The 24,617-nt window shown below is 42.9% G+C and overlaps 1 protein-coding gene across 2 annotated transcripts; it reads left to right on the forward strand.

Annotated features, from left to right (window-relative positions):
• The first annotated feature begins 114 nt into the window (after positions 1-114).
• Positions 115-22,977, forward strand: LOC307116669 (zinc finger protein 773-like). Of its 2 annotated transcripts, none has more exons than XM_079800817.1 (3): positions 115-346; positions 1,224-1,350; positions 22,458-22,977. In XM_079800817.1, exons 1-3 carry the CDS (start codon positions 314-316, stop codon positions 22,541-22,543), a joined length of 246 nt encoding a protein of 81 aa, XP_079656943.1. In that variant the 5' UTR covers positions 115-313; the 3' UTR covers positions 22,544-22,977. The 2 variants fall into 2 exon arrangements, with proteins under 2 accessions (XP_079656943.1, XP_079656942.1); XM_079800816.1 differs by lacking the exon at positions 22,458-22,977 and adding an exon at positions 12,944-15,712.
• The last annotated feature ends 1,640 nt before the right edge of the window (positions 22,978-24,617 follow it).

Raw genomic sequence — 24,617 nt, forward strand, 5'->3', positions numbered from 1 at the left:
CGTGGATTGCCACCAGCCTGAGCCAATGGAAGCTCAGAAAAGGCGTTTCCGTTTGTCAAGTTCTGGTGGGCGGGACTGGTAGTTTTTTCTTCATTTTTGTCTCAAGCGGTCGGGGTTTCCTGGTCACAGAGTCCAGTGGAGAAGCCTGGACAGTGTCGTTCCCGCCTCACAGCCCCTGGTGGGAGCCTGCAGGGCGCTCACAGCTCACACGGGGGATTGAAGCTCGGAGTCGCCACCGGACCCGCCCAGACCGGGCCGGGGACCGCGTTTCCGCAGCAGCTTCTGCTCCCGGCCGCTCGGACTACGGAGTGCAATGGCGGCGCCGGTGCTGAGTCGCGGGGCTGAGGTGAGTTTGTGTCCCCCGGGCCCTCACCGCCTCCTCACGCCGAACACCACAGCCCGGGTGCGGGCGCCTGTCACGTCCTGCAGCTCAGTCCGCGTGGAGGCCCGTGAGGAAGGCGGAGGGCAGAGAGGAGCGTTGTGGCTTCTGAGGCACAGCCAGTGCAGGGCGGAGAGGACAGGGCTGACTGGCATCTGAGGTTCCCTGAGGGTGTGGGCTGTGAGGATTGGCGGACAGATCAGAGGCTGCAGGGAGGACGGCACAGCCTCATTGGGGCTTTCCCGGCTGTGGGGTCCCTCAGGGGCCTGGGGTGGTCCTGGACCCGGCTGGGAGACAAGCTTCTCTACTTGCCATGTGCCAAGTTCATGGGTGAGTCCAGCGAGATCCAGTGGCATTGGAGCAGGAAGGGGGCAGAGCTGAGGGCGTGAACCTGGTACTGAAGATGGGAAGGGGTTAAAGGTTACCCAGTGGTGTGCACATCTGGAGGAAGTGTGAGCTGATGGTCCCCGGGACCTGGTGTGGGGACTTAAAGGTGAAGCATAAACCCGGGCTTGGCTGTGTCTTGGAGGCATGATCTAGGGGACTGCAGTGGAATTGCTTGGCGGGAAGGCTGGGGCCCTGCAGGCATCGCCCAGACCTTAAATGGCATTGCTCTCTCCCCTCCCCTCCCCCAATCCTTCCCACCCAACCAATCTGTCTTGATGAGGACAATCCCAGTGAGTAATGGGACTGTGATGAGAGAGCAGCCTGCACTGGCATTAGGGCCTGGTGTCCACACTAACCGGGTGCCCTGGAGGAGGTTGAGGGGGGGAAGGTGTGTAAGGAGTAGGAGTGGGGGTTCTCAGAGAGACAGCTCTGGGTTCAATTGTCTCCATTCTGACAGGTTGGCGTGACCTTTGAGGACATTGCCCTGTACTTCTCCAGGGAGGAATGGAGCCTCCTTGATGAGGGTCAGAGACAGCTGTACCTGAATGTGATGCTGGAGAACTTTGAACTTGTATCCTCTCAGGGTAAGACCAGTGACCTGGACTTGGCTTTGGGATTTCCCAGGCCCCATCCCCCAGGGTGTGCTGTGTCCTCCCATGTAGACTGTGGTTCTGCTTGATTTTCCAGTTTCCTGGGTAGTTGCTGTCCTGGGGAGGGTGGGTCTGTATCCGCTGCTCCCTTCTATTCCTGAAGTCCCAGTTCTCCCCGCTGTACTACGTTCACAGGGAAGGACTTGTGGTTGGTAGTGTTGCAGGAAGCCTACCTTCTATATTCATGTTGGACATTTGCACCTATTTTTAAAAATATATATTTCATTGATTTTTTTTTAAGAGAGTAAGGGAGAGGGATAGAGAGTTAGAAACATTAATCAGCTGCCTCCTTCACTCTCCCTACTGGGGATTTGCCTGCAATCAAGGTACATGCCCTTGACTGGAATCAAACCTGGGACCCTTCAGTCCATAGGCCCACGCTCTATCCACTGAGCCAAACTGGTTAGCACTGTACCTATTTTTTAAAGAATTGTCTCTACATCCTTATCCTGTTTATTAACTGTATTTTTTTGGTTAAAGAGTCTTTTGAATACCTTGTATATTTTATATATTAATTGCGTATTACATACAGGAACACATATTTTTACATGTGCTTAATTGTGCTTTGCAGATATTGCTTCCCACACTCCTTTTTTTTTTTATAAATTCCATGTTTTGGCAACGGTGCATTCAGCAGGTCTAGTGCCACCATTTTTCTAGGAAGCTCAGATGCTTGTTACTTAGTGCTTAGCAATACAGTATTTTTTTAGCTTTAAGATATGATTTTTATTGAACATGTATAGGATTCACCTTTACATTTTATTACAAACTAGAGGCCTGATGCATGAAAATCATGCAAGGGTAGGCCTTCCTTACCCCCGGCTGCCTTCACCGGCTACTGGCACCTGAGCTTCCCTCCCCTCCGCCTGCTGGTACCTGGGACTCGGGCTTCCCTCTGGCTGCCAGGACCCGGGCATCCCTCCACAGAGGGCGGCCTCGCCCACCCACCACAACCCACTGGTGAGTGCGCTAGGCTTCATCTTTGGAGCAATCACAGAGCCCCCCAATTGATCGCCCTGCCAGCCGGTGGCCTGGGCCTCTCTCTGTGGGGCCATTGTGGGGCAATAGCAGAGCCCCTGGACCAATCGCATCGTACCCGGCTTAGCTGGCCTGGCACCCATGCGTGTCATAGTGTGTTCCTCCGGACAATTGTTCTGCTGTTTGGCTGTTCAGTCAATTTGCATATTATGCTTTTATTATTACAGATATTTTGCAATAAAAAATTAGTTTTTGTAAAAAAAAAAAAAGATGGGGGGAGACATTTCCTATATAATAATGAAGGTCATTATCCAAATACTAGAGGCCCGGTGCATGAAATTCGTGCATGGTGCGGGAGGAATGACCCTCAGCCCAGCCTGCACCCTCACCAATCTGGGATCCCTCGAGGATCGGGCCTAAACGGGCAGTCGGACATCCCTCACAACCCAGGACTGCTGGTTCCCAACTGCTTGCCTGCCTGCCTTCCTGATTGCCCCTAACTGCTTCTGCCTGCCAGCCTGATCACCCCCTAACCACTCCCCTGCCAACCTGATTGATGTCTAACTGCTCCCCTGCCAGCCTCTTTGCCCCCAACTTCCCTCCTCTGCTGGCCTGGTCACCCCTAACTGCCCTCCCCTGCAGGGTTGATTGCCCCCAACTGCCCTCCCTTGCAGGCCTGGTGCCTCCCAACTGCCCACCCCTGCTGGCTATCTTGTGGTGGCCATCTTGTGTCCACATGGGGGCAGGATCTTTGACCACATGGGAGCAGCCATCTTGTGTGTTGGAGTGATGGTCAATCTGCATATTACTCCTTTATTAGGTAGGATAGAGGCCTGGTGCATGGGTGGGGGCCAGCTGGTTTGCCCTGAAGGGTGTCCTGGATCAGGGTGGGGGTACCCTTGGGGCGTGGGGTGGCCTAGGCAATGGGCCTGTGGTGGTTTGCAGGCCGGCCACGCCACCTGGCGACCCAAGGGGAGGCCCTGGTATCTGGGATTTATTTATCTTCTACAATTGAAACTTTGTAGCCTGGAGCATAGCCAAGCCTCCTGCTCACTCCATGGTGGCAGCCATTTCTGTTGGAATTTATGTATCTTCTATAATTGAAACTTTGTAGCCTGGAGTGAAGGCCTGGGCAGGCCAGGGCTGCAGAAGCTTGGCTTCCTCCATCGCCCGGGGCAACCCTAGCCTCCTGCTCTTCCAGCTCCGTGGCTGCCGCCATTTCTGTTGGAATTTATTTACCTTCTATAATTGAAACTTTGTACCCTTGAGTGGAGGCCTCAGCCTGCCAGGGTGTGTGGAAAGCTTGGCTTCCTCCATTGCCAGGGAAACCCAAACCTCCCTCCTATTCTCTGTGGCTGCAGCCATCTTCATTGGGGTTAATTTGCATACTCACTCTGATTGGCTTGTGGGCATGGCTTGTGGGTATAACGGAGTTATGGTTAATTTGCATATTAATCTTTTATTAGATAGTATTAGAACACAGTACTAATAGAATCACTTCAATAAACATTTTTGCATAAACATATACATGACTACTCACAGTGTATCAGCTTCCACAAGAACAATGGAATGTACCAAATGAAGGTAATCCCCAACATAAGATGTACAGGTAGCCCTGACTGGTTTGGCTCAGTGGATAGAACGTCAGCTTATGGACTGAAGGGTCCCAGGTTCGATTCCGGTCAAGGGCATGTACCTTGGTTGCAGGCACATCCCCAGTAGGGGGTTGTGGGAGGCAGCTGATCAATGTTTCTCTCCCATCGATGTTTCTAGCTCTCTATCCCTCTCCCTTCCTCTCTGTAAAAAATAAATAAAATATATATATATTTTTTAAAAGATGTACATGTAGTCCTCGGGGTACGTCGGATTCAATGTATGTCATTTTGTGGTTATGTTGCCATCTCCAAATTTATTTATTAAAAAAAAAAAACCTCCATCATTTTGACGTATGTAAATATGTGCTTTATGTTTTTTTTTGTTTGTTTGTTTGTTTTGCTGTTTCAATTCATTACTGCTGTGTCTGTGCTCCATGTGAGTGACGGAGGTGCTTATGTAGGTGGGTTCCGACTTACGGCGCCATAGGAATGAATCTCCAAGGTAACCCGAGGACCTACTGTATTTAAAAAGAACAACAAACTGAATGTCCCTGAAATGTCTTCCTGTGCATGGGATTTGGTCAGTGACTATCATCAAGAGGTGGACATACACATTTGCAAATACAGAGCTTGTAGCCTGCGCAAATTACAAAATCTACCAGCTGTGCCTTAAGGAGGAGGAGCTAGAAACCACTTACACAGCCATTTAAAATGTACTATGTACATAGGGCGGGGCAAAAGTAGGCTTACAGTTGTAAGAAAAACATGAGTTTCTTCTTGTATTCTTAGTTATTTATTAATTTTTTGTTTAATTATTACAAAGGCATTTTTTAAAATATATTTTATTGATTTTTTTTACAGAGAGGAAGGGAACGGGATAGAGAGTTAGAAACATCGATCAGCTGCCTTTTGCACATCCCCCTACTGGGGATGTGCCCCTAACCAAAGTACATGCCCTTGACTGGAAACGAACCCGGGACCCCTCAGTCTGCAGGCCAACACTCTATCCATTGAGCCAAACCGGTCAGGGCTACTTATTAATTTTTTAAAATTTAATACATTTTATTAAATGGTCAAAGCCGGAGGAATTAGAACACCTATTATTATTTATTATTAATTACTAGAGGCCCAGTGCACAAAATTCGTGCACGAGGGGTGTATGTGTCCCTCAGCCCGGCCTGCACCCTCTCCAATCTGGGACCCCTCGAAGGATGTCCTACTGCCGGTTTACAGGGATCGGGCCTAAACTAGCAGTCAGACATTCCTCTCGCAATCCGGGACTGCTGGCTCCTAACCGCTCACCTGCCTGCATGATTGCCCCTAACCACTCTGCCTGCCAGCCTGCTCGCCCCCAACTACCCCCCGCCCCACCTGTCTGATCACGCACAACTGCCGTCCCATCCTGGCCTGATCACCCACAACTGCTCTCTCCTCTTGGCCTCTAACCGCCTCTACCTTGCCCCTGCCACCATGGCTTTGTTCAGAAGAATGTCTGGAAGGTCTCCCAGTCTAATTAGCATATTACCCTTTTTATTAGTATAGATAGAGGCCTGGTGCACAGGTGGGGGCCAGCTGGTTTGCCCTGAAGGGTGTCCTGGATCAGGGTGGGAGTCCCACCTGGCCAGCCTGGGTGAGGGGCTGAGGGCTGTTTTCAGGCTGGCCAAGCCCCCCAATGACCCAAGCTCCCAGCCCCTCCTTTTTTTGCTTTTCTTTTTTTCAGCGCCTCCTTGAGTGGAGGTCAGGGCTGGCTGGAAGCAGGTATCTGGGATTTATTTATCTTCTATAATTGAAACTTTGTAGCCTTGAGCGGAGGCCAGGGCTGGCTAGGGCGGTGGGAAGCTTGGCTTCCTCCATCGCCAGCGGCAACCCAAGCCTCCTGCTCGCTCCAGCTCTGTGGCCACCGCCATCTTTGTTGGGTTAATTTGCATACTCGCTCCTGATTGGCTGGTGTGTATAGCGGAATGATGGTTAATTTGCATGTTTCTCTTTTATTAGTGTAGATTGTATTATTTTCCAAATGAACAACTGTAAACCTACTTTTGCCCCACCTTGCATATTTTCTTATGAAAAGCACACATGACCCTTGCCAGTTTGGCTCAGTGGATAGGGTGTCGGCCTATGGACTGAAGGGTCCCAGGTTCGATTCCAGCCACGAGAACATGCCTGCATTGTGGGCTCGATCTCCAGTAGGCGGTGTGCGGGTGGCAACCGATCAATGATTCTCATCATTGATGTTTCTATCTCTCTCTCTCCCTCTCCCTTCCTCTCTGAAATCAATAAAGAAAAATATTTAAATTTTTTTAAAAATAAGAAAAGTCACACATGGAAGGGAATAATAAAGCCTTATTTCCAGTGCAGTGCTAAAACAGGGTTCATATAGGCATACAGTACATCCTCGGGTTACGTTGGAGATCTGTTTCTACGTTGCCGTAACTGATTTTCGCCGTAAGTGGGAACCCACCTACACCTCCGTCACTCACATGGAGCACATACACAGCAGTAATGAAGTGAAACAGTAAAAAAAGCTTAAAAGAAAGATAACAATTCCTAACGTTTACTTGTAGTAAATAAATAATAAAAAAACATAAAGCACATATGTACATACGTCAAAATGATTGGACTTTTTTTTATATATAAATACAGTAAATGGGAGATGGCGACATAACCAACCACGAAACAACGTACGTTGAGTCCGATGTGACCCAAGGACTGTCTGTCTGTATTTCTTTTTTTTCTTTTCTTTTTTTTTTTTATTAATCTCTGAGAGGAAAGGAGAGGGAGAGAGAAAAACATCAATGATGAGAATCATTGATGGGCTGCCTCCTGCATGCCCCCTACTGGGGCTCGAGCCTGCATCCCAGCATGTACCCCTGGCCAGAATCGAACCTGGGACCCCTTAGTCGCAGGCCAAAGCTCTATCCACTGAGCCAAACCAGCTAGGGCTGTATTACATTCTTTATGTTTTCTGATTTCATATTCTTCAACATCTCAGCTCTTACGGTTATGCACAGTACCTAAGCCAACATACAAAGAGCGACATCATGCAGTTCCAGCGTCTCATGACCTACCATCTAGGACAGTGGTCGGCAAACTCATTAGTCACCTGAGCCAAATATCAACAGTACAACGATTGAAATTTCATTTGAGAGCCAAATTTTTTTAACTTAAACTATATAGGTAGGTACATTGTTATTAACTTAATTAGGGTACTCCTAAGCTGGCCTTTGCTAAACACTCAAGGGGCCAAAGAGCTGCATGTGGCTTCTGAGCCGCAGTTTGCCGACCACTGACCTAGGAGAACTGACTGAGTACAGTTTCTGAACCGCCCCAGTTAAAGACCTGTCAAAATACGAGCCCATCTGTGAGCCCAGGCTCTTGGGAGCGTTGTTATATGTCCTGGAAGCCTAACTCTTCAGAGTAGTTCTTCAGTGAAGCATTGAATGATACTGCCACCCTGAGCTTGCAAAGTGGTCATTAGCATGGAAATCTTAAAGTCTAAAATTATGTCTGGATGCTTTTCATTTATGAATCTCATTGCTGCCTTTGCAGTAGCATTGAAGGCTCTGTATACAAGGAACTAACGTGGATTAGTATTTGTAATCTGACAAAGTCTTGACCACGATTCTTCAAGTATCTATGAGCCTCCTGTCAAAGCAATGAAGTATTTTTAAAATATATATATTTTATTGATTTTTTACAGAGAGGAAGGGAGAGAGAGAGAGAGCTAGAAACATCGATGAGAGCGAAACATCCATCAGCTGCCTCCTGCACACCCCCCACTGGGAATGTGCCCGCAACCAAGGTATGTGCCCTTGACCGGAATCGAACCTGGGACCTTTCAGTCCACAGGCCAACGCTCTATCCACTGAGCCAAACCAGCTTCGGATGCAATGAAGTATTTTTAATGAAGTGATATAGACTTTCCTTTTGAGACAGAGTCATTGCATTGTTATTAGCCTGCAGTATAGTATTAACATATCTTTATTGTTCACCGGGAACTCCACCTATTTGTGCGAATTTCTGTCCATGTCGAAATTTTGGCTTTATCGAGCTGATAAGAACCAAATCCACTATATCTCCAAGCTATTCTTTCATATGATTTGGGAGTATTTTCTCCCATCCTCTAGATTGCCTTTCATTTCATTTTGTTTATTGCTGTTGTGCTGTGAGGAAGCTTTTTTCTTTATGTGTAGTAGTCTGGACTGTTTGTTTTCTCTGTTTTGTCTGGTGATTGGTGTCACATGCAGAAAATCCTGTCCAAAACAAATCTCTAAAACTTTTTCTCTAGGTTGTCTTGAAGGACTTTTAAGTTGTACCATTGCATTTAATTCTGTCATGCAGGTTAAGTTACATTTTATCTGTGAGGTCCAGTTTTGTTGTTTCACATGTGAATGTCAATTTTTAGCAGCACAATTCATTGAAGAAACCATCTGTCTCTTCTGTGTATTGCAGCTTTGTCAAAGATTACTTAGAAGTATGTGCCTTGCCGAAACCAGTTTGGCTCAATGGATAGAGTGTCGACCTGCGTACTGAAAGGTCCCAGGTTCGATTCCGGTCAAGGGCATGTACTTTGGTTGTGGGCACATCCCCAGTAGGAGGTGTGCAGGAGGCAGCTGGTCGATGTTTCTCTCATTGATGTTTCTAGCTCTCTGTCCCTCTCCCTTCCTCTCTGTAAAAAATCAATAAAATATATATTTTTAAAAAAAAGTATGTGCCTGGGTTTATTTCTAAAGGATGTGCCTGGGTCTTTTGTCCTGTTCTATTTTTTAAAAATATTTTTTATTGATTTCAAAGTGGAAGGGGGAGAGAAAGAGAGAAAGAAGCATCAATGATGAGAGAGAATCATTGATCGGCTGCCTCCTGCACTCCCCCTACTGGGGATCGAGCCTGTAACCCAGGCATATGCCCTTGGCCAGAATCGAACCTGGGACCCTTTGGTCTGAAGGCTGACGCTCTATCCACTAAGCCAAACCAGCTAGGGCTGTTCTGTTCTATTGATCTCTGTGTCTGTGTTTCTCCCATTGTACACTGTTTCCTTGTTTTCTCTTTGTAATAAATTGGTGCCACCAGCTTTGTTCTTGCTCAAGATTGCTTTTGTTAGTGGAGGTCTTTTGGTTCCATACATTTCAAGATTCCCTTTTCATTTCTTTGTAAAATACCATTGGAGTGATCATTGGGGTTAGATTTAATCTGTAGATAGCTGTGTGTATTATAGATATCATCACGATATTTCTTTTTCAAATTCATGAACACAGGATGTCTTTCAACTTATTTGTGTTTTCTTCCATTCCTTTCATCACTGTATCATAGTGTTCAATGTACAGATGTTTCACCTTTTGGTCGAATTTATTCCTTTTTTTTGATGCTATTGTAAATTTGGCTACCTTCTTAATTTTTCTATCAAAGAATTTATTATTAGTGTGTGGAATTGGAACTAATGTTTGTACTTCATTTTGCATCCTGAAATTTTCCTGAATTTAATTCTTTATCCTTTTTTATCTTCACCCATAACTATTTTTCCATTGATTTTCTTTTATTTTTTTATTTATTATTATTTTTTAATATATTTTTATTTATTTCAGAAAGGAAGGGAGAAGGAGAGAAAGACAAAACATCAATGATGAGAGAGAATTATTGATCTTGATCAGCTGCCTCCTGCATGCCCCACACTGGGGACTGAGCCTGCAACCCAGACACGTGCCCTTGACCAGAATTGAACCCGGGACCCTTCAGTCCGCAAGCTGACACTCTCTCCACTGAGCCAAACTGGCTAAGGCTGATTTTCTTTTATTTATTTATTTTTTAAAATATATTTTATTGATTTTTCACAGAGAGGAAGGGAGAGGGATAGAGAGCTAGAAACATCGATGAGAGAGAAACATCGATCAGCCGCCTCCCGCACACCCCCCACCGGGGCTGCGCCCGCAACCCATGTTCATGCCCTTGACCGGAATCGAACCTGGGACCCTCCAGTCCGCAGACCGACGCTCTATCCACTGAGCCAAACCGGTTTCGGCAAGGCTGATTTTCTTTTAGACAGAGAAAAATAAGAGAGAGTCAGAGAGAGAAAAACATCAATTGGTTGCCTTCCACATGTGCCCGGTATCAGACCTGCAACCAAGGTACCTGTCCTTGACTGGGAATCTAACCCATGACCCTCCAGTGCACAGGCTGGCACTCTCACCACTGAGCAGCACAGGCCAGGACTATTTATGTATTCTATAAATTTTATTAAACATATATATTTTTATTGATTTTAGAGAGGCAGAGGAAGAGAGAGAGAGATTGAAACACCGGTGATGAGAGAGAGTCATTGATTGGATGCCTCCTACACAACCCACACTGGTGATTGAGCCCACAACCTGTGTATGTGGCTGGAAGGGAATTGAATTGTGACCTCCTAGTTCATAGGTCGATGCTCAATCCCTGTGCCATACTAGCCATCCTTTACTTATTGATTTTAGAGACAGGAAGGGAGACAGAGAAAGAGAGAGAGGGATACATTGATCTGCTGTTCTACCCATCTCTGCATTCATTGGCTCTCTCCTGCATGTGCCCTGATGGGGGATCAAACCCACAACCTTGGTGCATCGGGACCACACGCTCAACAACTGAGCCACCTGGACAGGGCTCTGAATTTGTTTATTAATTTCAGAAGCTCATAGTGGCATCTTGACAAATTTTTCTATGGAGGGTCATGTCACATCTCTTATGTATGTCTTTCATTTCTTTACAATTTATTTGAGGCTTGGTTTGTTTTGTTTTCATTAGTGTAGTTAAAGTTTTTTCAATTTTGTATCTTTCAAAAAAATACCTGTTATGTATTCTTGTATTTTGTCTTGCCTCCTTATTATTTATGTTTGTTCTAATATTTATTTTTTTTTCCAACCTTTGGGTTTACTTTCTTGTTTTGTTTCTAGTTTTCTGAGGTGCCAGTGTTTTTGGAGATCTTTTTTTCATAATGTAGGCACTTATCCCTATAAAATTGCCTCTTAGAATTGCATTTTCTTAATTTTATTTTTTTTTCATTTTCTTAATTTTATACATGAACTTTGGTAGGCTGTCTTTTCATTTACTTTGTCTCTAGACCTTTTTGAGTTCTCTTTTTTATTTGGCTACTCTGGAATTCTTTTTTTTTTTTTTTAATATTCAGTTCAAGATAGGAAGAGAGATGGAGATGGAGAAAAAGAGAGAGAGAGAGAAGCACCACTATGAGGGAGAAACATCAATCAGTTGTCTACACACATGTCCTAACTGGAAATGGAACCTACATACTGATATGTGCCCTGACTGGGCATCGAATCCAAGACCCCTAGGGTCACAGGACCATCCTCAAACTAACTGAGCCACTCTGGATAGGGTATTCTGTGGTTATTTTTTATTGATTTCCGAGAGGAAGGGAAGAGAAGAGAGAGATAGAAACATCAATGATAAGAAGAATCATTTATTAGCTGCCTCCTGCACGCCCCCAGTCGAGCCCACAACCTGGACATGTGCCCTGACCAGAATCCAACCTGGGACCCTAGGGTTGTAATTGAACCTGGGACCCTTCATTCTACAGGCCTATGCTCTAGACACTGAGCCAAATTGGCTGGGACCATTCTGTGGTTTTTAAAATCAAAATTTCCAGTATTTTTCAAATAACAGGCCACTATCGTCAATGATAGCAGAAGCACAATGTTTGACGAAGGTAACTCTGACTCTTGTTTTTGACTGTAGCTATCTGAAAATATGTTTGTTCACCCAGTCTTTCCAGTCATTCTTTCTATGCAGTTGTCCTTATTTGATTTTCTGTATTACTCTTTGTCTTCATTGTACTCTTATTCCCATTTCCTGTGGGTTTTTTTAAAATATATCTCTTTATTGATTTCAGAGAGGAAGGAAGAGGGAGAGAGAGATAGAAACATCAATGATGAGAGAGAATCATTGATCAGCTGCCTCCTGCACGCTCCTATTGGGGATTGAACTTGCAACCTGGGCATGTGTCCTTGGCCAGAATCGAACATAGGACCCTTCCGTCCATAGGCCGACGCTCTATCCAGTGAGCCCAACTGGCTAGGGCTCCTGTGGGTTTTGTATTCATGCATAGCTGTCTACTTACTCTGGGATGGGGAAAGATTCTCATATCTCTGATTCTGCCATCTTGCTGATGTTACTCACATAGGTCTTTTGCTGTGATCTCATCTGTGCTGTGCTGTTGTACCACAGTGTTGACCATCCATTTTTTCAATGTTTCTTCTATTATTTCTAGCATTTATCCCGTGCAATGGATCAATTGGGAATTAAGCAGAAGAATCATTTCTGCATCACAATAGAAACATGACTTTATAAAAGACACAGGTTTTGCCTGAATAATGAACTGCTGGACATTGGGGCGTCATTTAATGCCGGTGGGTCTTGATGCGGCATCTAGAAGTGTTCTGGAATCTGGAGAAGGGCCGTGTGTAGATTAAATAGGAGTCCAGAGATGAAAGATAATTTTGAAAGGCATTGGGGGTCAGAGGAGACTAGCTGAAGAAACCAAGTTCTTCTTGTCTTAGGACCCCTTGCTTTTTACTAACACAAATTGTCCTAAGGCAAGGTGGAGATATACACTTCAAAGGGTAGGGTTTTGTACAGAAGCATTGTCAGATTGGGGAATAGCCTACGGCTCTTCAGGTGTTTGGCCAGTAGGAGGCAATAACATGTAGATTGAGATGCCCTGAGCTGTCTGGCAGGAAACAATCATCCTTTTCTGGTTTGGGAAAATGCCTTTAGCCATTCCCAACAGGTGATAACATATGTGACTCAGCCTTTGTTGAGTCCCCAAGTTCCATCAACCTTTCAATGAAACTCTTGCAATTATGACACGCTGGAATTGGCTTCTGGCAACAGGCTGTAACCAAACATTTGTGGTGAAGATATTCTGTTTTCATAAGGTCAAATGTACTTCACCAGCTTTTCCTTTTGTTCAGGTTGCTGCTGTGGAGCAGAGAATGTGGAGGCACCGACTGAGCAGAAGGTTTCTGTAAGAGTGTCACAGGCCAGGAATCCCAGATTAGCCTCGTCTTCCCAGGAGAGCCACCCCTGTGAGAATTGTGGGCTAGTCTTGGGAAACATTTTTCACTTGACTGAGCTGCAGGGAACAGAACTCGGACAGATACTGTTGAGGTGTGGGGCCTGTGCACAAGGATTTTATTTCAGTGGAAAATTTCACCAGCAGCAACTGAGAGAGCAGACTTTCATTAGAGATGCGGACAGGATCTCACTTGCAAACAGCTGCAATTTGTCCCAGAGTCATGTCAACTGTGGGGAGGTTGGGCAGGGTGTCCTTACCGAGTCAGGACATCTCCACCTACTGCCTGCTCAGACCAGTGATAGGCCAGAAGATATTTTGAAATGTGGGGTGAAGCTTCAAAGGACAGAAGAATATAACAAAGTCATTGGCTGCAATCACACGTTTATTCAGGACAAGTGTGTCAAAGCTGGAAGTCAGTGTTTTTGCTGTGAATGTGGAAATGACTTTACCCAGTTTTCTAGCTTTCATTATGAACATGGAGAAAAGCCTTATAAATGCAGTGAATGTTGGAAATCGTTTACGACGATGCATAGCCTTCATTGTCATCAGAGATTTCACACTGGAGAAAGGCCTTATGAGTGCAGTGAATGTGGGAATTCTTTTACCAGTAGTACTGCCCTTCGTCGTCATCAGAGACTTCACACAGGAGGAACGCCTTACAAATGCAGTGAATGTTGGAAATCTTTTAAGAGAATTGATAGCCTTCATTATCACCAGAGATTTCACACTGGAGAAAGTCCTTATGAGTGCAGTGAATGTGGGAAATCTTTTACCAGGAGCAATGCCCTTTGTCGTCATCAGAGAGGCCACACAGGGGAAAAACCTCATAAATGCAGTGAGTGTGGGAAATCTTTTGCCACCAGCAGTGAGCTTCGTCGTCATCAGAGAGTTCACACAGGAGAAAAGCCTTATAATTGCAGTGAATGTGGGAAATCTTTCACAAGAATTGATAGCCTTCATTGTCATCAGAGATTTCACACCAGAGAAAGTCCGTATGAGTGCAGTGAATGTGGGAAATTTTTTATCAAGAGCAGTGGTCCCCGTTGTCAAAGTTTTCACATTGAAGAAAAGCCTTATACATGCAGTGAATGTGGGAAATCTTTTGCCAGGAGCAGTGATTTTAATCTTCATCAGAGAGTTCACACTGGAGAAAGGCCTTATGAATGCAGTAAATGTGAGAAATCTTTTACCACTAGCAGGTATCTTCTTTGTCATCAGAGAGTTCACACAGGAGAAAAGCCTTATAAATGCAGTGAATGTGAGAAATCTCTTACCAGGAGCAGTCATCTCCTATATCAGAGAGTTCACACTGGAGAAAGCCATTATGAGTTCAAGTAATGTGAGATATCGCTCAGCCAAATTTTTAAATTGGCTCTGCATAAAGGAGTCCAAATGTGAGAAATTTCTAAGAAATGTAGGAAATGTTTCTTAGTTCGGTCTTCGCAATAGTATAAGAAAATTTATGAAATCTCTTTAGTCTGAATTGTGTGTCTCATACATTTAATCACCTACATTATGTAAAGTCCCCTCAAGTGACTTTGTTGTTGTGTTTGTGTGTTTTTATGTTGTATCATATGTATCTGTGTTGCACTTTCTAAGATACAGAGACATGTTGCCAGATCTATGTCACTGCATATTTCTGTTGCTGAAGGTATTTCACCCGAACCACCTATAAGGTCTGTACAGATGGCATCAATCCCCATCCTCATGTGCCCAGGGAAGCTAACTCTGTTGTCTAATTTGTTGAAGAAAATTAGGAATACCTGAGCCCTTAGTTCTTACTTGTTTTGTTTCCCTGTCATGAGTTGCCACATAGGACTGATTGCTGTTGGCATCAGCAAACATACTGTTGCTGAGGGGTTGCCATTTTCAGGGACACACGTTTTCTAGGTGCTAGTAATGAATTTATGGAGTGCCTAAGTCACCAACGGGAGAACTGCCAGTCTCAAGTCTCTGGTTTGTAAAATAATGAAGGCTTTTTCCTAAGTCTTTTTTAATCTTGGGTATGCTCTTTACTCTATGGCTAGTTTATAATGAGATCTGGCCTCTCCAAGCATGAACAGGTGAAAAACATTTATGGGGTCTGAAATATTTTTGTCCTTGGGGAAACATGGTGCAGAAATTAACTTAACAGTTTTTGCCAAATTTACATTATTGCCCATATTTTCCGAGGAAACACTGTGGACTCTAGTTCTCATGTGATGTCTGGATGCTTTGAGATTTAGAGATCACTCCAAAGAGGGGTAGCTGTGACAACCTCAAGTATGTCTTCTAGAAGCATGAATTTTTTTCTAGATGTCAAGGGATGCCAATACATTTTAAGGGAATTGAAGGGAATCTCTTGCCCAGGTGTTGCAGAGGGCAATGTGCCCTAATGCCTTCAATTCCATGGGTGATGGTCACTGGTTGGAGGACCATCACAGAGAGGAGAACCCCTTTCACTGCAGAAACACTGACCTAAGTGTTGTTGGATGAGACTGCAGCCCATTAGATGGAATGGTCTACATCTAAATGTGCACCAAGGAGCCAAAACCGGTTTGGCTCAGTGGAGAGAGCGTCGGCCTGTGGACTGAAGGGTCCCAGGTTCGATTCTGGTCAAGGGCATGTACCTAGGTTGGGGGCACATCCCCAGTAGGGAGTGTGCAGGAGGCAGCTGATTGATGTTTCTCTCATCGATGTTTCTAACTCTCTATCCCTCTCCCTTCCTCTCTGTAAAAAATCAATAAAATATATTTTTTTAAAAATGTGCATCAAGGAATTATTCTGAGGAAAAGACTACAAGTTGTGTGTACACAGATTTGAGGCACTCCAGGCATGTTTATCTTCTGTGGAGCGGTCATTGTCATGGATTATAAGCAAGATATTTTGTGGCTCCTGTCGCTTCTCAGAAGTTCCCATCAGAGCCATTGGTGCTCTGGCAGCAAAACAAAGTTGGAGACAAAGGCTGTCTTTAGTCCAGGGATGTGGCTTTTGTGACCTAGCCAGCATTCCGGTGGGTTCTTCATTGTTTGTTACATTTTCTGTCACTGAGATGAGACTAGCCCAGAGGGTATAAGAATGTGGATTGAATACAGACTTGCCAAACCTGTAATTCTAAAATAGGTGAACGTACATTTGTTCTATCTTGAACCATTTTACAAAAGCTATAATGAGTAAATTACATGTGTTAAGTATGGTGTTTCATAAATCTTGACATATGCATGAAACTGAAACCATCATTATATTTATAATATTGACCATATCTGTCACTGTGTACTTTCTTCCTGACCTCTTTTAATGTGTCCCTGTTCTTCACAGCTTTCCTAGTAACCATAGATTTACATTCCATTTTCATAGAGAACTTTGCTTTTCCTAAGTATTTTTCTGCTATAAGTTATGTTTCATAAATACTTGGAGGTTTATCTTTTTTCTGATAGATATTCTTATCTTTGAATATATCACCATCCGTTTGTCCATTTTAATAAATACTTGGTTATTTCTAACAAAGCAGGTACAAACACTCCTGTATCATTCCTTGTATGTATATAAGTGTTATTTACCTTTATCAAAAACTCAGTGCATAATCTGAGTTTTTTCTTTTCTTTTTTTTTTTTTTCTAAATATATTTTATTGATTTTTTACAGAGAGGAAGGGAGAGGGATAGAGAGCTAGAAACATCGATGAGAGAGAAACATCGATCAGCCGCCTCCTGCACACCCCCCACCGGGGATGTGCCCACAACCAATGTACATGCCCCTGACCGGAATCGAACCTGGGACCCCTCAGTCCGCAGACCGACGCTCTATCCACTGAGCCAAACCGGCTTCGGCCATAATCTGAGTTTTTGAGTAGAGGAATGTTTAAATTTACCCAGATTAGCAAATTATGATCTAAATGGAATATACCACCATGGCCAGTGTGGCTCAGTTCTTGGGCATCATCTCGTGAGCACAGGGTTGTGGATTTGATTGCCGGTAGGGATATGTACTGAGTTGTGGGCTAGATCCACAGAAGTGAGTGTGCAGGAGGTGGCTGGCCAATATGGCACTCTTCCATCAATGTTTCTCTCCCTCTCCCTTCTCTAAAAATTAGTAAACTCTTTAAAAATAAAACTTGCCCTAGCCGGTTTGGATAATTGGATAAGCCTGTGGACTGAAGGCTCTCAGGTTCGATTCCAGCCAAGGGCACATGCCTAGATTGCGGGCTGGATCCCCAGTCGGGGGTGAACAGATGGCAGCCCATCAATGATTTTCCCTTATCATTGATGTTCCCATCTCTCCCTTTCCCTTCCTCTCTGAAATCAATAAAGAAATGTATTAGAAAAACAAAACAAAACATCAGTTTCTATGAGCATGTCTTGCTAAGAATGAAGTGACTCAACCAATGGCCAACCTCTAGGTTATGCTAATAAGTAATTAAGATTGTTTAAAAGTCAATAAATAAAATAAACCTTAAATATTTGTACTCTTTTTTCATTTTTCCACCAGTGTGTGAGGGATTCACATTCTTCACATCCTACAGAATAGTTTGTTTGATCAGTCATTATTTATCTAAACATTTTTTTTTCTAAGTTTGTCGTGCTACCTCAATGCTTTGTATTTTCTCTAGGACTTTATGGTGAGTCTTTTCTCAGATGTATATTTGTTGTGTCTGTATCTTTGTTAAAACCTCTGACCATATGTTATTCTTTTTTTAATATATTTTATTGATTTTTTACAGAGAGGAAGGAAGAGGGATAGAGAGCTAGAAACATCAATGAGAGAGAAACATCGACCAGCTGCCTCCTGCACACCCCCCACCGGGGATGTGCCCGCAACCAATGTACATGCCCTTGACCGGAATCGAACCTGGGACCTTTCAGTCCGCAGACCGACACTCTATCCACTGAGCCAAACCGGTTTTGGCCATATGTTATTCTTAATGTGCTATGAGTTTTTGCAACTTAACAAAAAGACAATGGAATAACAAAGACGGATGTTGAAATTTCACTCCTTTTGTGCCTTTTTTAATTTAGGGAATAGTTTTTTTATATTACAATAATGTGTTTTATACCTTTAAAATTATATATTTTTAGAAAATTTTAAAATATTTTTTATTGGTTTCAGAGAGGAAGGGAGAGGGAGAGAGAGATAGAAACATCAATGATGAGAGAGAATCATTGATGAGCTACTTCCTTCACACTGCTACTGGGAATGGATCCCTCAACCCAGGCATGTGCCCTGACCAGAAATCCAATGAGGGACCTTTTTGTGCATGTGCTGATGCTTAACCACTGAGCCCACCAGCTGGGAATTTTGTAGTTTTTAAATGCTGTGCACAGTGCAGTGAACACTTTTAAATTTAACCCGCACTACTAACATTCTCCACCACCTTCAGAAGAGCAACCTTAGGAAACATTCTCAGTACAGGAACCCCTCACTGCCCCAATGCCAATACGCACCTTTGTTTTTAAGGGCTTTTGAGAAAGAACTGGGGCCTTTCTGAACCTGTTGACCCACCTGCAGGGAGGCAGTACTATGGGCACCAAGGTCTCAGTGTTGGGTCTCCAACCTGGAATCTCCAGGAGACTCACTACAGCTCCCTGTAACTCAGTTGGCTAAATGTGACATGAAGGTGATAATGGGACTTAGCTAGGACTGTGAGGATCAATAAAAGTTACAAACGTGGTACTTGCCTGGGCCAGGGTTCCAGAGATCACTTTTTGAGCATTTTCTCTTTTAATTCTCACAATAACCTGGGAAGTCTAAACTAATATCGAGATGTTGGTAACATCCACAATTACAGAAATGAAGATTTTCTAAGTTTACTTAACAAATACTGCCAGGACTGATCGGCAGACCCTGAGTGATGGATGAATGATTACTCTGACATATCTATGAAAGAGGGCTAAGGGACTGCCTGGTTGTAGTAACCAAAGAGCCCCATTCGCCTGCCTTCTTTGGTTTTTATTGTAACCACAGCTTGAACTAAAATTAACTATTAGATACTATCAGTAGGATAAGCATTCTTGAGAAGACCCATGCATCTGCAGTGTCCTTTAAGCAAGAACATCTAAAGACTAAGCATAATGATTCTGGTAAACACCCGGGTGCTTTCATGTACACAGGCTTGCTTCCCCATATCTCCGCCTATTTTGATTTGCTAGATGTAGAAGACAGAGTGAAGCAGTGTCTTTCTGCTTTGGAATGTCAAGATGCTCAAAGGGTGTTTACTTCTCAAGTACTGATTTTGTAGACTATAAGAGAAACCAAAAGAATTATAATGGCCCTAACCAGTTTGGCTCAGTGGATAGAGCATTGGCCTGTGGACTAAAGTGTCCCAGGTTCGATTCCGGTCAAGGGCATGTACCTTGGTTGCGGGCACATCCCCAGTAGAAGGTGTGCAGGAGGCAGCTGATCAATGTTTCTCTCTCATCAATGTTTCCAACTCTCTATCCCTTCCCCTTCCACTCTGTAAAAAAAGCAATAAAATATATTTTTTAAAAATTATAATGACACCAATGATTAATCCCATTAAGAAGACGGGGTGCTTACAAGCCTTCTAGAAAGGTGTAGTGGACAGGATTATAAAGGGGAAGAGAACAGGGTGAGGAATGTAGCTACATGCAGGCCTGGGGGTCCGTAGATGTCAGTTATTGTAATTAGTAATCAGGCGATGAGATGTTTTGACTTTGATGAGCTAGTCTGACCCTGCTTATCGGTTCTGCTTGCTGGATTCACGGCTGAGTCACCTCCCTAATTACTTCGCATAGGCCTAGAAAAGAAAACTTAAAGGAAAACTTCATGCTCTATTTACATATGAGAAACTTAACCCTTTATTCACGTAAGTATAAGTGTACTAAGATTTAAAATAATATGATTACTTTTTAGATTAATTCAGTTGCTCTATAAATTTTATTATTTAGTATACTTAGAATTTTCTTTTAAGATTTCTCTTTATAACCCTTTTATCACTTTCACAAACATTCTTACAACTTTCACAATGATTCTGAAGTATTCTTACTCCAATATCTTTTCTTCCTGTTATATTCCTTTCTTTATACCCCTTCTCAGTATTTTTTTCCCTTCAATTCCAATTCTTTACAGATCCTCTGCAACTTACACACACCCTTCTGTTTGTCAGTTTACTTTCTTTTTCCTTTATCTCTATACCCTCTATTATATCAAAACTAAATTCTTTCCAATTAGTTAGAATTAAATGTCAGTTCTACACAGCTTCCTCCATTGCCAGCTTCAAAGGAGTTGGAGTGGTGAGAAGTACGTCTCAGGGCCCATCTCTCCTCCAGTCCTTGCTCTGCTCATGTCTGTCTAACTGCTTACGATACCCCTCTCATGGATCCTGGCTCTGAATTCTTTTTAGCAAAAAGGGATGCCAGGTTTCTTCTGAAATTGCTTACTGCTGATGAGGGGTCGAAAGTTTCTCTCAGAGCCAAGAATCCTTGCTCTCTGTCAGTAGGACGATGAGGCCTGGGCATAGAAGGAGATGGCAACGGTGCCTAAGGAGGTATTCCCTAGGTGAAAGTAGGGCTTGTAACCTGGTGGAGACAAACTGTGCTACAAAATTTAGTATGATTGGGCTAAAGTTAGAACAGTAAGAATTTTGACAAATGGACTAGTGGAAGAAAAAAGCATTTTAGTACTACATAATAATTTCCTGTTGAAACACAATTTCTCTCCCTAAAATTATTATTATTTTTATTAATGAGCCAAATTAAGACCACTATATTGAATTAAGTCTAGTTACAATTTGGTCTAATTGTATGAACACAACAAGAATAACAGTTGATCATATGCTGGAATCTCATGAGAAAGTTTACTCCCCGTGTAAAGAATCCAAGGCACACAGTTGCCATCAGGCTTTACCTGCTATACCTACAGAATTGGGGTGCATTCTTCAAGTTGAGCTCCCCACAGGTGTCTTGAGGTTTCTTTCGTGCCATCTCTCAGGAAGGCAACCTTCCTTCCTTACCTGAAAGACCACTATGAACCTCGTGTCCAAGCAAGTTACCAGGCTATTTATCCAAGGGGCTTGTCGTGTTCAAAGTCAGTCTTCATTCCTAGAGCTTTCTGGTAACACCCAGAGACCTGGCTTGTCTCTCTTTTAGACATGACATTCCAGGAAAGTTTTGGTTAATAAAACTGCAATTGCAAACTGACTAATGTCTTATTATGAAGAAAACAGATTCTTATTGGATTTATGCAAATACATTGCCATGAGAACCATAATTACCAAAACTACAATTATTTTTAGTTCATTTAGTCCTATAATTAAATTCTGTTTCTGCTGACTTTTCTTGCTAGTATTTCTATAAATCCAGATACTCGATAGAGTTCTAATAATTTTCATCCAATTCAAGATGATGAGCTGAAGGTTTATTCTCAGAGATATGTAGCTTAAAAGAAATAAGAATCATTTCTATGGATCTTTCCGAAGATGTAACATTTTTCCAAATGCATCATAACAAAACAGTGACCGTCTCTAAATGACAAGAAATTTAAAATGATAGGGTTATTGATTTGATTATAACACAAATGACATGAAATCTTGACCTTTCTATAAAACACAATATTCCAGAATATTATAATTAATAACAATTAGTTATAAATGAAAGCATATTAGAATCTACTTAATATGTATATATAAGTAGAATATAATTGTTATTTCCTTATTTGACAGAGCTTCCCATATACCTTAAGTATAAAATTTTCCTTCATAAGGAGAGAAAGCAAATCCTTGAGGCATTCCAGGGCCCATTGGAATGACCTAAAGCCAATTGTAGGTCAAGGAAAAGTTTCTTAAAATTCAAAACCTGGGAAGATAGTCAAATACATTAGACCAAAAGTTCATATATTATCATCATCATTATTATTATTAAACAGTATTAAGTAATCTATTCATTTAAAATAATCAAGTTCCTAGCCCTGGCTGGTTTGGCTCAGTGGATAGAGTGTCGGCCTACGGACTGAAGGGTCCCGGGTTTGATTCCTTGGTTGTGGGCACATCCCCAGTAGGAAGTGTCCAGGAGGCAGCTGATGAATGTTCCTCTCTCATTGATGTTTCAAACTCTCTATCCCTCTCTCTTCCTCTCTGTAAAAAATCAATAAAAATATATTTTTTAAATAATCAAGTTCCTGTTTAACATAACTATTTTCATAATATATATGAAATTTCTAGGCAAATATAGGAAAAACATGTTTGGTTTTTTTTCTTGTTTTCCGAAATAGGCTTATTTTTTCAATAGAAAATATACTTACATTCTTAAAAAAAAATCAATAAAATATATTTAAAAAATAAAAGAAAATATACTTACATTCTTAAGAAGCATAACAGAGATAGTAAATTCCTTAGCTGAGAAATAATCCCCTCCAACTTGGAAATCTCCAATGACTGACTGTGTAGTTACTTTGATTTTCTTACTCTTCGTTTTTGAGGTTTCCGCTGCATCTCCTTGCGTTCCTGGGTCCTCACATGGGAACCATCTGTCCGGACTGACCAGCAGACCCTGAGCAACGGATGAATAATTACCCTGACACACATTTCTGTGAAAGAGAGAGATAAGGGACTGCCTGGATATGGGAACCAAACAGCCCCATTCGCCTGCCTCCTTAGTCTTTTATTGTAACAACTGTAACAACTGAACTAAAATTAACTATTAGATACTATCAGTAGGGTAAGCATTCTGGAGAAGACACATGCGTCTGCAGTGTCCTTTAACAAAGGACATCTAAAGATGAAGCATAAAAATTCTAGTAAACACCCGGGTGCTTGCAGGTACACAGACTTGCTTCCCCACAAAACAAGTGTCAGATATCAGAGGCTAGATTGCAACCCGGAGTTGTGCCTTGGATTTCCAGTGGGGAGAAGGGCCTGGATGTGGGCTAGATCCCTAGAACTGGGTGTTCACGAGGCTGCTGGCCAAGGTTGCACTCTCATACTGATGTTTTTCTCCCTCTCTCCAATTCTTTCTCTACAAACTACTAAACTATCATTTAAAAATAAAAATTAAATATAAATTGATTGTACTTTTTTGCATTACTCCAGCAGTGTGTGAAGTTTTCACATTCTGCACATCCTAGAGAATATTTTGTTCAGGCAATCATTCTTTATTTAAACTTTTTGGGATAACTCAGTGGTGCTACCTCACTGTTGTTTGATTGTATTTTTTCTAGGGATTTAAGGTGAACCTTATCTCAGGTGTTCATTTGCTGTGTCACTATCTTTATTAAAACACCTGATCATATTTTTCGCGTAATGTGATACGAGTGTGGGCAGTTTTCTTTAAGAAAAAGATATTGAAACAACAAAGATGGATGTTGGAATTTTACTCATTTTGTGCGATTTTTGCTTTATGAAGTAAATGTTTTTTGTATTAGAAAAATATGTTTATATATTTTACATTTTTTCTTTTTATTTATTTTTGGTGATTTCAGAGAGGAATGGAGAGATGAAGAGAGATAGAAATATCAATGCTGACCATCATGGATTGGCTGCCTTCCACACACACACACTACTGGGGACCAAGCCCGAAACCTGAGCATATGCCCTGACCAGGAACCTAATCATGACTTTTGGGTTCATAGGTAGATGCTCAACCACTGAGCCACACCAGCCAGGGTATGCATTTTCTCTTTGTCACAACAACCTGGGAAGTCAAAACTAATATCAAATTGCTGGGAAGATCATGATAACAGAAGTGAAGTAGGTTCTCCAAGTTCACTCTTCAAACAAGTGTCAGATGTAAGAGACTGGGTTGCAACCCAAGATTCTGGCTCCAGAGCCATGGACAATGTCAGCCAGTGCTGGTCAAGCCCTCTGGGCTTGTACACTGTGGGGCCAGGGAGGCTCAGCTGAAGCTGCTGTTTCCATTGGTGAAATTGTGAATCTTCCCTTATTTTCTTGAAGTATCAGAGCACTTACGCCGTGCCTGTCAGTCCCCACTGCAACACCATCATCTGTCAGCTGGAGTGGGGTGCCTTAGGGGAAAACTAATGGAGTCTGAGCTGAAATTTGTCTCTCTCACTTTGAAGTCACGTCAGAGAATGACCCTCTAGAGACTTCAGTGATTTGGGCTGGGTCTCTGCACCTTCACCCACCTTTTGGCTGACAGGCTATGTCCCCATCCATTGAGGTAAATTTGATACCTCAGTCTGTCTCTTACAGTGATGGTATGTGGCTCTGACAATCAGCCTGCAGGACAAGGGAGGTGAGGATGTGACTTTTGGAACCTCATACTCAGAAGTGATCCTGGAGACCTGCAGGATCCTGGTCTCACTGGATGAGCGCTCCCCTCTCCCTTATGCCCAGGCCCCACCACTACTGACACTATTCTGCCCCCTCTGTCCAGGGTGGTTGTATGAGACCACTGTGCTCACCATGTCTTCCCTACAGCACAGACCATGTTCTGAATACATGTTTTTCTTTGCAGTCTTCTTCTGTCTGCACATGTAATCTTTCTGTTGGAACATAAAAATTTTTTTAACACAAACCCTGACACACATGCTCGGGACACTGGCCACAAATGGCTGATTTTATTTTTTGAGAGAGAAACAGAGAGATCAAAGGAGAGAGAGCGATAAACATTGATGAGAAAG

This window comes from Cnephaeus nilssonii (assembly GCF_951640355.1).
Source record: "Cnephaeus nilssonii genome assembly, chromosome: 20".
NCBI lineage: Eukaryota > Metazoa > Chordata > Mammalia > Chiroptera > Vespertilionidae > Cnephaeus > Cnephaeus nilssonii.

Bases quoted from the DNA above. Each gene is read 5' to 3' on its own strand.
- LOC307116669 (XM_079800816.1), top strand. From the start codon at position 314: ATGGCGGCGCCGGTGCTGAGTCGCGGGGCTGAG. The intron at 347-1,223 runs GTGAGTTTGTGT...CCATTCTGACAG, and splicing joins TGCTGAGTCGCGGGGCTGAG to GTTGGCGTGACCTTTGAGGA. The intron at 1,351-12,943 runs GTAAGACCAGTG...CCTTTTGTTCAG, and splicing joins TGAACTTGTATCCTCTCAGG to GTTGCTGCTGTGGAGCAGAG.